At 37.3% G+C, this 17,499-nt stretch overlaps 1 protein-coding gene across 4 annotated transcripts in view; it reads left to right on the forward strand.

The window, feature by feature from the left end:
* Positions 1-17,205, forward strand: part of dacha (dachshund a) — a 196,241-nt gene extending 179,036 nt beyond the window's left edge. For all 4 annotated transcript variants that reach the window (XM_073824205.1, XM_073824206.1, XM_073824207.1 and 1 more), the window contains 3 exons: positions 349-495; positions 5,975-6,040; positions 15,774-17,205. In XM_073824205.1, coding sequence (XP_073680306.1) covers positions 349-495; positions 5,975-6,040; positions 15,774-15,811 — 251 coding nt within the window. In that variant the 3' untranslated portion in view covers positions 15,812-17,205. The remainder of the gene's footprint in view (positions 1-348; positions 496-5,974; positions 6,041-15,773) is intronic.
* Positions 17,206-17,499: the final 294 nt, after the last annotated feature.

A 17,499-nucleotide genomic window follows, 5' to 3' on the forward strand; every position in this document is an offset into this window, starting at 1 on the left:
TTGTTTTATTACTAGTGCTATTACGACTGCTTATTCTTAGAGTCGCTGAACCCTGAATGTGAGTAATGGTTGTAGCGATGCCCTAGCAAACACCACTAACTAAGCCACGTTTCTGTAAAGTTTATTAATCCGACCGTCTAAAAACCTTGCGATTTTACATATCCTTTTTGAAAGCTGTTGCACGTAGCGCACCATATGTTTTTGTTTTGCTAGTGCTAATGAGCACTTTCAAGTCTCTAATGTGTGAACGTGAGTCTGCGCTGGCGTCGTCTTGTGTTTTCAGACACCATGCTGAAAAAGTGTTTTACGTTTGAATGTTTGTTCAAACTTCTTTCTTCTCACCCTCAGCCACTATTCAGAAGCGTCTGAAGAAGGAAAAGAAGGCGAAGAGGAAACTGCAGGAGGCTTTGGAGTTTGAGTCCAAGAGGAGAGAGCAGGTGGAACAGGCTCTCAAACAGGCCACATCTCCTGAGAGTCTCCGCATGAGTCTCAACGGTGAGGCTCTGCTCTTTAACACACAACACTGGGCCTGGTCCAACATTGCCCACTTGTCTACTTGCATCATGTTTTTCCTGTGTTTGGCCCAAGTGTTGAAGTGGTTTTGAAGATTGCAAGCGTTTAAAACTTTTGATCACTAGATAGGACACAATTACATCATAGTGTTCTAAAATTAAGTTCTACTAAAGTTTACTTACACGTTTTGATTTTCAATACTTTGCACCTAAAGGATTAGTTCACGGCAGAATTTCAATGTCCTGATAATTTACTCACCCCTGTGTCATCTAAGATGTTCATGTCATTCTTTCTTCAGTTGAAAAGAAATTGAGGTTTTTGAGGAAAACATTCCAGGATTTTTCTCCATATAGTGGACTTCAATTGGGATCAATGGGTTGAAGGTCCAAACTGCAGTTTCTATGCAGCTTCAAAGGGCTTTACACGATCCCAGCTGAGGAATAAGGATCTTATCTAGCAAAACGATCAGTCATTTTCTATAAAACATAAAAATGTATTTTATCCACAAATGCTTGTCTTGCACTAGCTCTGCGATGCGAGTCTGCAACTTCATGCATTGCGTAATCACATTGGAAAGGTCACGTACCAAACCAGTGCAAAGACAAAGTCAAATGCCCTTCACTAAAAAAAGGTAAGGTTGGACAATTTTGAAGTTTGAATGAGATTTGAGAGCTTTTTACTGCATTGGTACGTCCGTTTATGTCACTCGTCCAACGTGACTACGTAATGCGTGAAGTTGTGGATGCTAGAGTTGCCAAGAAGTATCAAGTTCTGTACTGAAATTTTAAAAACAACCATTTCCCGCTCACATTTGGGCGCTGTTGAGCCGATTTTTAAACATTGCTGATTGGTCATAGTGTTCACATGCTCAACAGATATGACTGTGATTGGCTACAATGATCAGCGCTTCACGCTCCTCATCAAGTGCTCACACATAAGCACAACGGGAGTCTTTGAAAGCCAATCACAGTCATATCTGTTGAGCATGTGAACACTATGGCCAATTAGCGATGTTAAAAAATCAGCTCAACAGTGCTCAAATGTAAGCGGGAAATGGAAGTTTTTAAAATTTCAGTACCGAAAGTACCGAACTCGATACTTTTTGACAACTCTAGTGGACGCACATTACAGAGCTAGTGCAAGACGATCATTTGTGGTTAAAAAATATATCTAAAAAATTGATTATTTTTTTTTTTAAATCAGATCATTTCATTAGATAAGACCCTTATTCATCGACTGGGATCATGTCGAGCCATTTGAAGCTGCATCAAAACTGCAATTTGGACTTTCAACCTGTTGGCCGCCATTGAAGTCCACTACATGGAAAACAATCCTGTAGTGTTTTCCTCAAAAACCTTAATTTCTTTTCGATTAAAGAAAGAAAGACAAGAACATCTGGGATGATAATTCAAGAGGGAACTAACCCTTTAATTTCACTTACAAATGCAAAGTTTTGAATTCTAGTGATTTCAGGGCACATGAGTTCCTGAACATGATGAATCATGGCATACACTTAGCTACAAACAACAATGAGTGTGTTAAAGTCACTGAGATTTGGTATTAATGAGACCAAGAACGGCCTTATGCATCTAAAAGTGGTCAAGACCGCAAGTGTGGTTTTGGGACAAGCCTTCTGTGTCCTAACCAACCAGACGAGGCCATAAGCAATAAACAACAAGCCCACAATAAAATCTCATTGGTCCAAAACCCTGCTCTTTGTAATTATGAGATTGCCAGTAGCATTCCTTAGGTACAAATCTCCACACAAAGAGCTCCACGTTTTTCCACTGTCATGCTGACCATTTCTAAGAATGGTAAGAAACAGTTCTGGTAACTTAAATGTTACATAAGCTTGGTACGGCATTGTTAGGAATGGTTCTCGGCCTGGAATACTCAGCACGATTAGCTGGCTGAGTGTAATGATGCAATGATTGCCACTCAGGATTGGTCACTTGTTTATTGTCTGGCTACTAGTTCCTCTCTGTAGCTGGCCAAGCATGCTACTTGAGTGAAGTAAACAGAAATATCTGATCATTTTCCATAAAGCAGTCACTATTTATGTCTCATACTGTATGTGAACACTTGCATTACCAAGGCTACAACTGACGCATTTGTATTACGAGCACTGTTATCAGAGCAACAGTGGAAAACATTGGCAAAAAAAAATTAAGCAACAAGAATAGTTTGGCTGAGGGCAGAAAAGTGTATAATAATACGATTTAATTGTTGAATTCCAGGTGAAAAACTATAATACACATAACCTTGATTAGAGATCCACTAATCAGATAAATCACTGGAAATAAGAAATGTGAACCATGCTTAGCAATGACGTCCACTTCCATGAAGCACAGTCAGTTTCCCAACGCTTATTTGCAAATCTTGAAATTCTGATGTACTGGGAATCGAGAGTCAATTCCAAAGTTTGTAATCAATCCCATCAAGTGGAATCAACCCCTCTTTTATCAAGTGGAATCAACCCCTTATTCAGAGCCGTTTTCAGTTCAATAAAGCTTATCTATGGGTGCCTCTCAAACGGAAGGCATCAAGCGTCGCTGAATGAAAACGAGTCTGTACTGAGCTCGTCTGAGTTTGAGGATGCAGCCTTCCGTTTGAGAAGCACCCATTAATTTGCCTTTTGCTCCCTAATAGTGATAAGAAGTCTGATTCATTTCCACAAAAAGGTTTGTTCGGATAGATTGTTTTAATGAACCAGTTCAAAAGTCGTTTCAGAAGTTATTTTACGGTGGAACTGGCTCATGTTGTCTAAAAGTTTGAGCGCTATAGATCACGACGTGATCAAGGGTCTTGATCTTATTTCCATCTTAAATAAATGTATTTGAGACACTTTATGTCTTGTTTTATTTATGCAATAATCACGTTCACTGCTGAGCTGTGGGCTATGACTAATTCCGTGGGCAATGCAGACAAAATTATTATTTAAAATCAGTCAGCGCTACAGAAATGTATCATAATTTTTACAAATGAAGCTTCATATTATGAGAAGGCTACCTTCTACGACGCTTATATCCTGCAGTCATTGCGAAATTAGGTTCCTCCAGTTAAAAAAAACAAAATCGTACAAGAATCGAAAACAAGTCAGGACTGATTCTTGGAATTCCAGAACCAGCCCTAGTTTTCCAAAGTGTATTGAGATTCTCTTCCCTTTTTTTTTTTTGGTTAAGTTAAAGTCCTATAGCTGTTCATTGAGGCTTAAATTTAAAAAAATATAGAGAGAGAAATGAATGGGGAAAATACATCCAGAATACTGAAAAATGAGCAGTGGATTTTACACTTTCAAAGCCAAATATAACATTTTTGATGTTTGAGATTGCTGCATTGTGGAGCATTTTAACTTTCATTGACAACAGAAAATTGATAGTTTCTCTTTACAGTCAATCTGGTGATACTCTCTCACAGTATCTTTAAAGATCTGCTTGTTCAGAACTTCCCTCAGCTTGTCCATTAATATTTCGTGGAAACCTTCTGTTCATTCTCAAATTTTTTTTAGTCGGTGCTGATATTGGTATTTCCGTCTAGGTCATAACTATTAGCAATGCATTAGCATCATAATCTCAGCTGAGGAAATGGAGTCTGATGTTTATCATAAACGCTCTAAATACGCACACTTATCAAGGCCAAACCATTTTCCTAATCGCTTGCTGTTGTTTTGATTACACTTGTTTAATTGTGAATATCTTAACAGAAGCAGAATTTGAATGGAGAAAAAAAAAAAACAGGTACATTTGCAAGACATCTGCAAGTATTTTCACGAGTGCTGGAGCAATTATCAGGCCAAGGCTGATTAGACGCGAATTCATTATGAGAAATGCACTTTGTTTCTGCCTTTCATCTGAGGGGAATGCTAGAAAAAGATCCATATTGTGAAGGTCTGCTGTTACGTCACATCTCTTCTCAGATAAAGCTACTTCCTCTTTTGTTTATCTGCGCAACACAGCCTTTGTTGTGGAGATTATTTCCAAGTGCAGTTCAACTCAAGTGTGCTAGGTAGACAACATTAATGTAAAAGAATAAATCAAATAAAATACTTTATAAACATATAATAATACACACTACCATTTAAAGTTTCTTTGATACTCTCCGAGGCTGTATTTATTTGATTTAATATACTGTAAAACAGTAATAGTGTAAAATTTTATTACAATTTAAAACAACTGTTTTCTATTTGAACAAGTTTTATAATGTAATTTATTCTTGTGATATAAAGCAGAATTTTCAGCATCATTACTCCAGTCTTTAGTCTCACATGTTCCTTCAGAAATCATTCTAATATGCTGATTTGCTGCTCAAAAAAAGTTTGAAAACTTTGAAACCCTGTTTCCGCCACTGATTGAAAAAAAAGGTAATTGCGACTTCTCACAATTCTGACTTTTCTGTTCTCGCATTTGCAAGTTTACATCTCATAATTCTGGCAATTCAGACTTTTTCCTCAGAATTGTGAGATTTAAACTCGCAATTGCAAGTAATAAAGTCAGAATTGCAAGACATAAACAGGCAATTCTGACTTTTTTAAGTTTATAACTAGTGACTTGAGTGGAGTTTATATCTTGCAAGACTTAAGAACACAATTAAGTCAAAATTCTGAGATCTAAACCCACAATTCTCAGAATATATAGGTCTTTTCCCCCCTCATAACTTGAAAGTCAAAATTGCAATTGCAAGAAAAAAGTCAGAATTGTGAGTTTATATTACATAATTCTGAGAAAAACATCAGAATTACCTGTTTAAATCTCGCGATTCTGATTTCATTTCTCAAAATTCAGAGTTTATATGTTAATAACTTTATCATTCACAATTATGAGTTTATATCTCGCAATACTGAATTAATTACTTGCAGTTGCAAGTTTACATCCCGCAATTCTGACTTTATTACTCGCAGTTGCTAGTTTATATCTCACAATTCTGAGAAAAAAGTCAGAATTGCAAGTTAGCATTATGCAAGTCTGAGGAAAAAAAGTCAGATTGCGAGATTTAAACTTGCAATTGCAAGAAAAAAAGTCAGAATTGTGAGATAATTATCTTTTTTTTTCATTCATTGGCAGAGATGCCTTATTAAAAAGGTTGTGCCACTTATGATACAATTTTTTAGGATTCTTTGATGAACAGAAAGTTCAAAATTACAGCATTTATTTGAAATAGTAAAGACTTTCACAAGAGTTTAATGCAAAGAGTTTAATAAAACAAAAGTATTATTTCTTAAAAAAAAAAAGTAATTTGACTGACCGAGTATTTTTAATTAAACCTTTTTTTAATTTCCCTTGAGAACCCTCATTGAGGTCAACAAGTTGATGTAGTTAGGGCTGTAAAATGTGACAATATTTATTATTAAAAATGTTATTTGTAAACATATTTACTGGAGACAGAGGTACCAATGGCATGTTTTACTGATAAAGTACCAAGAGGTCTAATCGTCTGACATATTTCATTTTGTTTTTGATTTTAGAGGCAGTGATACCAGAGGTGAAGTCTGAACATAATGGCAACCAGCAGGAGAACTCAGCTGTACAAGGTAAGAATTTACTGTATTTAAACTACATGTGTAACTACTACAAACTACAAAACTCGAAATAAAGACCTGACATCATAGGCTTAATAGACAGTATTTGAATCAAAGGTAAAAATGATTGCAGTTGAGAAGATGCAACCAGCCATGTGCTGTGCATATGGTTCAGAGGCCCCCCTCTCTCCTGGGGCCGAACCCCAGCAAAACTACCAGAGTAAATCCCTGAACTTGCCTTACATCTCATTGGGTCCCTTTGAAGATGTCCAACTCTTTCAGGAGTGAGATTACAAACTGATGTTTTCATGTGCCTTTCACGCTTCCGTTCCCCGAGATCTATTTGCGCTTTACAGCTCTTCTGCACACACTCATACAGTTTCATTCTTATCCCTGTTCCATCTGTCTTTCCCCCTTCCCTCCAAGCTAGCCTCCCAAATCTGGCCAAAAGTTGTGTTTGATAAATGGGACCTATTATCAACACGTCTGACGGCGAATTAAAGACCCGCTGCCGTACATCTTATTGAAATGTGGGGCTGGGGGAAGGTGAATAAATACATATGTTTACAGAAGATGCAGTGGAAATGGGCTGCAAAGTGCTTCGCTGAAAATGAGCGAAATGTTTTTTCCCTATATAGCCAATTTCACAGTCTGCAAATAAAGAGACGACCATTTTTCTTCTGGCTTTGACAGCGGCGCTGTAACAGAGCACTGCTGAAGCGTTTGCACAGTAGATATCGCCTGTTTTTCTTTTTTCTCTTTTTCTTTGGGGCGGCACCAGGGTTCATTCGCAGTGTAAAGGGGTCATCGCCAGGTTTCTCGGGTTGAATTAGACACAACTTCACCCTAAATCTGTGGCCCATCTCATGTTTCAAAGTCTGTAACTTTCAACTCCAGGTCAGATCTGCAAAACCTGCAGATCAAAGACACGCAGCCTTAGACTAGACTGAGAAATACATCAATTGTTATTTTGTAGGCCGACATCTGGAGACAGAATAGAGCATGCTGTTGTCAAATCTTGTGAGACATCAAGTAACTCGTGACTCTTGAGATTAGTGCTCTTGAGTTGCTTTTGTGTCGAGCAAACAAAATCACATTTGCTTATCGTACATAAGTAACAATCCCACAACAAATCCAAACAATCCCAAGACCTTAAGAGCAATTTTGGGTCGCAACCCACTAGTTGTGAAGCACTCATCTTAAAATCATAAAATTGGCTATTTTTTTGGAGCCCAATAGCTTTTTTATTTTTTGCAAATTAAAGAATTGTTGATCAGAAGCAGTTAAGCTCCCTAGTTGTCACTAGTAATCCTGTTTTATAAAGATCACTTTGTTTTGTAAGAATATTTCTGGCTGTTTGGAGAGGAAAAACAAATTGTGTTGATGGTTCTAACATGTTGCCCATATTACTCCCAAAGTTTCCCTTGCAATGGATTCAACATTATGAAGGCTCTAAAGAGACATGGTGATGGAAATAAAGATGAGACGGGAGAAAAAATTATATTTCCATGCTTTGTGTTCACTCGCAAATTGCTGAGTTCCCCAAGAAGCCTCACGTTTGTTTCTTGAGGGAATGCAGAACATTTGCAAAAGAGCGCAAACGTTTATCAGGGGAATGCAAAACGTTTGCTGGAAAATGGAATAGCATTGAAATACATGTATGTTTTCCATCATGTCCCTTTAGGAGCTCTGTACGAGATTACAGTCAGACCTCACTGTGCTTCACAATGACAAATAATGATGTATTATATAATACCATTTATTACAATTAAATTTGATGTATCTTTAAATGACAAATAACAGTTCCCAGTTAATTCTAAAAAACTGAAAACTGTTTTTGTTTCATTTGCGACCATTTTTAGATCGCAGTCTGGAGGCCTGTGGAATGTAGTCTGTGACTTGAGTTGAGGCGTCACTAATGTGAGCATAACAGCAGGGATTAGTGTTAGAGCTCCGTCACAATGCCCCTGACCTTTAGAGCAACGAGCAGAACCAGGAAACGTGAAGATCAGACCTTTACCCTATAATGCAGAGGCTAATACGAGGTGCAAATTAATCTCTCTGCTATGGGACCGTAATCGCTATGACACAGTTCTTTGGCTGTTCACCTCATGAGTAGTGATCAGTGCACTAAAATGGAAAAAAACAGCTTTGCAATATATTTTAAAACCTCACTAAAGGGCAAACAAACAAGTTCAGTACGGTTCCAGTTTATAATTCAGTTTAGGGATGCAAAATTAATCGTACATTGAAGAAATTCCGTCATTAATTACTTACCCTCATGTTGTTTCAAACCTGTAAGACCATTCATCTTTTGAAAAACAAATTAAGTTTTGATGAAATCCGAGAGCTTTCTGACCCTGCATAGACAGCAACACAACTACCGTGTTCAAGGCCTAGAAAGGTAGTAGGGACATTGTTTAAATATTTCATGAGACATTAATGGTTCAACCGTAATGTTATGAAGCTACAAGAATACTTTTAGTGCACAAAGAAAACAAAAATAACATCTTTATTCAACAGTTTCTTCTCTTCCGAGTCAGTCTTTGATGCCTGTTGGTGCTGTTGACGCAGGAGCCAGCGTTTTGATATATAACGTCCATCTCATTGTCTGTATATTCTAGTTCATATAAGTAAGGCTGGGCAAAAAAGTCATCCTCTCTGTTGAAATCTTCAGACATGTTAAAGGGTTAGTTCACCCAAAAATGAAAATTAGCCCATTATTTACTCACCCTCAAGGCATCCTAGCTGTATATGACTTACTTTTTTTTTTTTTCAGACTAATGCAATCAAAGGCTCCTTCAACCTTTATAATGCAATGGGCAGGTCCAAAAAAAAGTCCAACAAAGTGCATTCATTCATAATGAAAAATGCCTCACACGGCTGTGGGTGGTGAATAAAGGCCGTCTGTAGCAGATTGATGTGTTTTTGTAAGAAAAATATACATATTTAAAACATAATAACTTTTCTGTAGCTTGCTTTAACAGTTGTACACAGAAGCAGCTCCGGGAGGATGACAGCGTTGCACATGCGCCGCTCAAAAGTGATGAATGCAGACGTGCCATGGAGAGATCAAAACAAAACAATGGTCACGAATTAGAAGTACAGAACGAGTTTTTGTAAAGAAAAACGTTGGCGGATTTTGATATAAGCTAAGAGGAGACTGGTTTTCCTTTGCTAAAGTCAGAAAACTTTGCTTCCTTTGCCTCTGTAAACAAGCGTTGGTTTTCACGAGACTCACAAGCGCATTCGTAACGTTAGCGTTCTACATCATCCACCCAGAGCTGCTTCTGTGTACAACTGTTAGTGCAAGGTAGATTAAAGTGATTATTACGTTATAAATACGGATATTTTTTGTACAAAACCACCCATGTGAGACACTTTTTATTATGGATGGATGTGCTTTATTGGATTTGTTTTGGACTGATGAAGAGAAAAACCCATCCATTGCATTATGAATCTTAAAGGAGCAAGAACCATTTTTTATTTAACTCTGATTGCATTCGCCTGAAAGAAGGAAGTCATATACACCTAGAATGAGGGTGAGTAAATAATGGGCAAATTTTCATTCTTGGGTGAACTAACTCAAAAAACGCCAGCTCCTGCATCAGCAGCACCACATGCGAATGCATGGCGAAGACTGACATTGAAGAAAATAAATTGTTGAATAAAGTCATTGTTTGTTTTCTTTCCGCACAAAAGGTATTCTCATAGCTTCATAACATTAAGGTTGAACCACTGATGCCACATGGACTATTTTATTGATGTTCTTAATACCTTTTGGGGTCTTGAACATGGTAGTTGTGCTGCTGTCTATGCAGGGACAGAAAGCTCTTGGATTTTATCAAAAATATCTTAATTTGTTTTCCGAGGATGAATGAATGACATTAGGGTAAGACAGAGTTTTTTTTATTTTTGGGTGAACTATCCTTTTAAGCTCCTAAAAAGTAACTGGGGTAAAGTAAACTGACCTTTGTGGCTGGCTTGCCACACGTCAAACTCCTTATGTCCTTAAAAACTCAAACTCCCCAATTGTAAGTCACTTTGGATAAAAGTGTCTGCTAAATGAATAAATGTAAATGTAAGGTTGACTTCAGTACAATATTTGTCATGACCGAGTGCTTTTTGAGTGTATCTTATTCATTGGTTAAGGAATGCTCAGCTTTGTCCAGGAAGGAGAAACATAATGATCCCGCACTCTCTCGGATGCACAGATCATCACTTTATCTCTACACTTCTTTATCTAGAAGTTCCATCAAGCTGAAAGAGGAAAGGTGTCTGTGCAATCAGCTTACAAAGTCTAGCAGCCGCCCCACCTGGGGAGTTTGTGTATGAAGTCTGTTGTCCGCTCCACCCCTCCCCGAGCTCCCGCGCCTCACCACATTTATCCATTACAGCCGGCAAAAATCTAATTAGCCCGTGCTTCTCTCCCAAGTCGGACTTCACAGTTTTGCAAGCTTAGCAGTGACAGCTGATTTCATTAGGTTTGATTGTCCTTGCTGAGATCCCGCTCGTCGGGCTAAAAGCTTTTTGCGCTTTCTCAGGTTCCACCCCTGTGTTGGGCCATTACGATGACCCGTGCCTTTTCTGATTAATCAAGACAAGTGGCGCTAACAGAAAACTGCTGAACACAAAAGAAGGTGACATCATTTTACAAGCCGATTAAGAGAAGTGTGGAGTGCTGAGAGAGAGGGAGTGAAGAAGGGAGGCGAGGTGAAAATGTAATTAAGACGGAGCAAACCCAACTCAAAACGTTGCAGTCACACTCAATGGGCGTCATTCTGGAGAGTTCCACACACGTCAACACCGAAACTGAAAGTGCACAGATTCCGTACGTGTATATGTGAACACGCTGTACTTCAGTACACCATTCATATCTAGAAGTGTCCAGCCTATTAATTGGTATCATGCTGTGATATAACGAGGGTGAATAATCAAGGATGAGGAAGTGGTTTTTGCGTTTCGAGAATAAATGAGACCGGGGTTATAGGGAGGGGAGCCGTGTGTTGTGGAGAAAGTCCCAGAGGAGGACCACCCTCGCCTCCCCATCCATCTATTTTTTCAAAGATGCATAGGGTTGACCTCAACACTGGCAACAGTTATTTACTGAAATACCAATATATGACCCTGGAACACAAAGGGTAATAAGGGTATTTTTTTAAAAATTGGGATTTTTATATCAGCTGAATAAATAAGCTTTCCACTGATGTATGGTTTGTTAAGATAGGACAATATTTGGCTGAGATACAACTATTTAAAAAAATAAGGACAGGAAAAAAAAGAGAAAAAAAATCAAAATATTGAGAAAATCACCATTTAAAGCTGTCTATATGAAGTTTTTAGCGATGCATTTTACAAATCAAAAATTAAGTTTTGATATATTTATGGTAGGAGACTTACAACATATCTTTACGGAACATGATCTTTACTTGATATCCTAATGATTTTTGGCATAAAAAGAAAAATCAACAGTTTTGACCCATACAATGTATTTTTGGCTATTGCTACAAATATACCTGTGTTACTTATGACTGGTTTTGTGCTCCAGGGTCACATAAAAGGAGAAGACTGTGATGTTTCAATGGCTGACTTGAATATAACTTAACTTAAATATTCAGATATTTTCTGTTGGGGTTACAAATGATGAAATTAATAAAGAACATGTAAATATGAAAATAATGCATAAAATTCTGTGAATTTGCTTTTTAGTGAATTTTACTGCACATTGGGAAGCACATCTTGTCCAAATGTGGAATAACATTCTTCTATGCTGGAATTCGATTTTGCATTCTATCTTAAATTGAATTATTAATGAAAAGAAAAAGAGAAACATATTATTTTTGCTAATTTAATTTTAAACATGGTCTGAATGTGGTAAGATTACATTTTTTTTTTTTACTATTAATATGAGGTTATAAAATCCCCCCAAAATTTTTAGATAGAGTTTAGTATGTAACATGGTGAAAACACTGCTATTCACAAAAGAGAAATGAATCTTCATGATGCATTGAACAGTGGTATTTTGGCCCACCTCCTGGTTAACAAAACAGATAGTGTCCTGTTCTGTCAGGTCTCTGTATTAAGTGTATGAACTATTTGCTCTGGTGTCTCCTGGGTGCAGCTTCATCATGGCAGATTTAGTCTGCTGTCAGCCATAGGACTCAATTAATTGCACTTCAGGATATTACTCGTAACTCATATTTCAGAGCAAGCGAAATACCCACCTTCTATTTATCTCATCCAGCATCTCTCCCTCCTTTCAGCACCAGCAGGCCTCAATGTGGCATTCATACATTTTAAATGGTTCATGTCACATGTAATGTGTTAAATGCCACATTTAATATTCATGCTATGTATGTTTATAATAGTGCTGTCAATTGATTAAAAAAAATGTATTGCAAATTAAAAAAAATTAAATAATTGTGATTAATTGCACTTAATCCCACCTAACATTAAAGTTTTTAAATATACTTTAATATTGCAACAATTTTACATTCAGTCTTAAAATTACTGTAGAAACAACATAAAGACAGTATATTTTTAATATTTGTTCTATAGCCATTCTACATTACAGTATAATTGAGAGCTATCAATTTTAACATTAATTAGACTTTAAATAGTCAAACATAAAATAGCAAATTCTAATTTAAGCGAACAATCTTCACATAAACCCATTATAATAAATGCCATATTTAACTACTTTAAATACACAGAAATTGAATAAAGTTATTAAACACTAAATACTAAATTAAATATAGATGTATCCTTAAAGCTACAAAAGTTATTGATTTCCTCTTTTTCATTCATTCATAAATCATTAGGATATTACGTAAATATGTTCCATGAAGATATTTTGTTGATTTCCTACCATAAATATATCAAAACTTAATATCTGATTGGTAATATGCATTGCTAAGAACTTTATGTGGACAACTTTAAAGGTGATTTTCTCAATATTCAGATTTTTTGCACCCTCAGATTCCAGATTTTCAAATAGTTGTATCTTAGCCAAATATTGTCCTATCCTAACAAACCATGCATCAATGGAAAACTTTTTTATATATTTAAAAAAAATGACCCTTATGACTGGTTTTGTGGTCCAGAGTCACATATATTAATAATATACAATAAAATAATTAAAACTGATCATTTTCAAAATTGTTGAATAGCCTCACAAAATGACCAATTTGTGGAAAATATCATCAATCAACTTTTTTACATAACCCCTGGGCATTTGAAATGTCATTTTTCCATGTCGAGCTTCAAAGGGAACAGATTTGGGATGACCTACAGATTATGCACAAGAACATAAACACACTCGGTTCTCCCTCTCTTACGCTATCGCCGTCCATGTACCTTGAGTGCTGTTTTGTTTACATCCTGCATACATATTAGCTCATCTGTTGGTGCTTGCAGAAACGAGCATGTTGAACATGTAAAAGCACTCGAGTCCTAATGAACTGCTTCCTGTGTGACGGTGCGCTGCGAGCTTTCCGATTAACATGCATCTGCAGCACTCCTGCCCCTCAACCACCAGCTGTTTCTCTCTGATCTAGTGCTTTACGGCCACCGCAAACATGATTCATTCTGAAAACTTGCTAAGTTTTGATGTTGGGAGACATTAATGTCTTTGTTTTTCTTCCTTTTTTAATTACGATTCTTGAATTGCGAAGTCTTGGGGGTGGTGGAATATTAATTTGAACACTTTTGTGCTAAAATCGTATGTTTTCAAAACTATATTATCTCTTGTTTTCATATTATAAAATGGACAGTTACAGCTTTTGATTCGAAAAATGCAGTATTTGTAATAAGATTATGTTTTAAAATGCACAGATTACAGTTACTTTTTTATGGATTACATCAGTGTTTCCCCTGCCATTATATTAGGGGGGCGGCCAAGGTCAAGATAATTTAATTTCTATTTTCTATATAGTGCCAGAACACAATAGAAGTCATTTGTAAGGTTACCTTTCCTATAGAACAGGTCTATACCTCGTTCCTATTATTAAACAAACTAAATAGCCTTATGTTATTTATCTTATTTACACAACGGCATGTAATTTCTGTCTCTACAGCCTTGTTCAGACTGTCAGCCCAAATCCGATTTGTATGCAAATCCGATTGAAATCCGATCATATTTAGGTAGTCTGAACAGCAACGAACTACATGAAATCCGATTTGGTCAAATCCGTTTCGAGCTACATTCGTATGTGGTTTGGAATACTGTTCAAATCGGATTTCTGCTTTTTTACGTTTTCATGCCACGTAAAACGTAAACACGTCAGACGTTTTTGTGGAAAACAATATACAGCTAGTATACGCACCTCTTTGAGTTTTGAAACCAGCGGAGACGGCAGCACAGAATAAAGTCACACAATCCAGCTTCCTGCATTTCTGCCGCTGCTTTTGAAGACGAATTATAATCCAGCGCGACGGCAACGTTGTCATATCGCAAGACAGCGTCTATATTGCAAACTGTATTGGTGTTTTTTGTGTTGGCGTAACAACGCAACGGCATTGCCATAGAAACCAACGCACATTCCGTAAAACGAAAGAGCACTTATGGACACACAAATGGGATTTGAACAGTTGCGAGATGAATGTGTGGACAGTCAGTTATTCAAATCCGGGATCACAGAGACCATTCATAAAAATGGAATTGACTCTGTAGCACGAATTACCATGAAATTCGTTGAATTTTGGATGAATAAATCAAAAGTTGGTCTGTCACTTAATTTGAATTGCGATATGGACCAGTGTCTGTGAATAGAAATGCAAGAAGACGGTTTACTGTACATATAATCCTGCATATTCCTTTGCCTATGTATGTATGACTCTCCCGGTCATTTTCGCCCTTTGCGTCTCACATGAACAGATAAACTCAATCTCCAGAGATGCTGTGAGTGTCACTTTTTCCGTTTCATTTGAGAAAACTAGCATCATATCATACTGTATGCAATTCATCGACTGGCCGCTAGAGACTGGCTCCAAAAGGGAGTCAATCCCATAGACTCCTCATTTTAAAATGGCCAACTTTACAGCAGAAAAAAATGTTTACAGCCTGGTACAAAAAGTGTTTTTGGTCTATATAGCTAACTTTGCCCTTCCTGTCAACTGTGAATTTTTTACAACTCATCTGTTTAAGTTATATTAAGCCTTACATTTCTGCATAATTAAGGGTGTGGTCACTTGAGTGACAGGTGGATTGCCACTGCTGTCACCACTGTTGTGCTAGGTGGGCGTGGTTTTAGCAACCAGCTCCAGCCACATCCCGCCTCTTTGGCCATTTTCGATTATCTGGGAGTGACGCGCGATGACGCGATTCCAAGATGGCGACGGCCGACTCCCGCCCACTATAGGCTTCAAAAACGCTCTTCAGAAACCTATGGGTGACGTCATGGACACTACGTCCAGATTTTTTACAGTCTATGGTTATTACACAGAAAATAGGCTAAAGTACCAAAAAAGTACCGTTGGCTACCGGCACCCCCCACCCCCCCAAAGGTGTAAACCAAGCAGCAACCTCCTGCTCTCTCTATTGAAACCAACACGGAAATTTATGCCTTACATTTCTGCATAATTAAGGGTGTGGTCACTTGAGTGACTGTCGCACTAGGTGGGCGTGGTTTCAGCAACTAGCTCCACCCATGTCCTGCCTCTTTGCCCATTTTCGATTATCCAGGAGTGATATTACATGTTATATACAAAATTCACTGCCTCATGCATTTTCTCTTCTTCATTACAGAAAACAGACCCTACTCCAAACCTCCCATCATGTACTGAAGCCTCTGGCATCTTTAGTCCCACGACAGACAGCTCAGCTCAGCCCACAGACGGACGGGGCAACGTGGAGAGGGTTTTGTGGGTCTTTTTCCCAGAGGACAAGTGGTGCGGATGCTGAAGATCAGGCACCTAAAACCCATGTATAGGACTTGAGTGTGTATGTACGTGTATGTGTGTGGAGGTGCAGTGCGTTTGCGGTCCTCATGAGACACACTGCTTGTTGGCGACCTTTCGACACCACATGTACCGACTTGTAAAAAAAAATGTCTTTCTCTCTTGCTTTGACTACTTCTACATCCCACACTATTTTGAGATTAAAAGAAGTTGTTTTTTCCTGGATTAAAATCTCATTACCTGATGAATTACCCTTCTTTATGTGAAGCACACAGCATCACCCTAATCTAAACCTATCTTCAGTTTATTATTATTATTATTATTATTATTATTATTATTATTATTGAGTGTTATCTGCTGATCCCCCATGATTCTGTGCACCAGTGATTCTGAACAGCACAACGGTCTTGACGAGTCTGTAAAGAACTTTGTCCACAGCACCTCTACATGAAGGGACAAAAAGAGACATATATTACAGTATGTGGACAGACTCCAAGCAAGACACATGTGCTTCTTTAATAAACATTGTCTACATGTGTTGTTTTGCCTTTTAAGAAAGGGATTCTATATCAACATTTCCTTTTTTCTAATTTGTTGTATTTTTTTAGCAAGTGTAGAAATATTTTCCTCACGTTGTCGTTTCCCTGCCGTATGTTTATTATTCTGGTGTTTATTTTATTATCTGGTTTGTTGTTTTCCATTGTATTTTAATCAGCATTTCAAACAGATGCTCAAGTGATCTTGAAACGAACGTTCTTTGTACGTCTTTGCTGTCTTACTTTGCCCCGCGACAATGTTTTCTCTATTGCTCCTTAACTTAAAAAGTAAAAAAAAAAGAAGTGTTCATTTGATGTTGCTATAAACACAGTATTACAGTACTCCCCCCCTTCTGTTTTTACCTGTTTATAAAGACTTGTAAAAATGCTTTAGCGTTTGCTATCCTGACGTTGTTATTACGTGGATACATTTTTAGTGACGATAAAGAGACGAGAAGTACCCTTATGCACATTCAGAGCGAGCATGCTTGTAAATACAACGATGAAAAATGACACGTTATCGATTGAAAAATAAAACGCTGCCTCTTCAAATCTATTTTTAAACATTTCTAGCAACTCCATAGGTAATGCAATCACAAATCGGCAGCTATCAATGATGTTGAATCTTGTTTTAAAATGGCAACAGACACTTATCACAGCCTTGCACATGCCACAACGAATAAAACACCCCTATGGACATCTTGGTAGGTTTTTTTTTTTTTTCTTTGAGTAATAAAATTAAGATGGAAACATTTGCCTGTTTTGCTTCAGTTATTTTAAGAGATGTTTTTCCCCATAAACAGTTGTGTCAAGTTCCAATATCTGACAATTACGGCACAAATTTATTTATTTACTTATTTATATACATATATATATACAACACTACTGTTCAAAAGTTTGAATTTTGTGTTTTTCTCAGTTTATTTAATCAAAAATACAGTCAAAACAGCAAGACTGTGACATATTATTAGTTTACATATTATTTATTCCTGTGGTGTTAAGCTGAATTTTCAGCATCATATTGTCACGGGAGAGTAA

Source organism: Garra rufa, chromosome 19 (assembly GCF_049309525.1).
Source record: "Garra rufa chromosome 19, GarRuf1.0, whole genome shotgun sequence".
NCBI classification, from domain to species: Eukaryota; Metazoa; Chordata; class Actinopteri; order Cypriniformes; family Cyprinidae; genus Garra; species Garra rufa.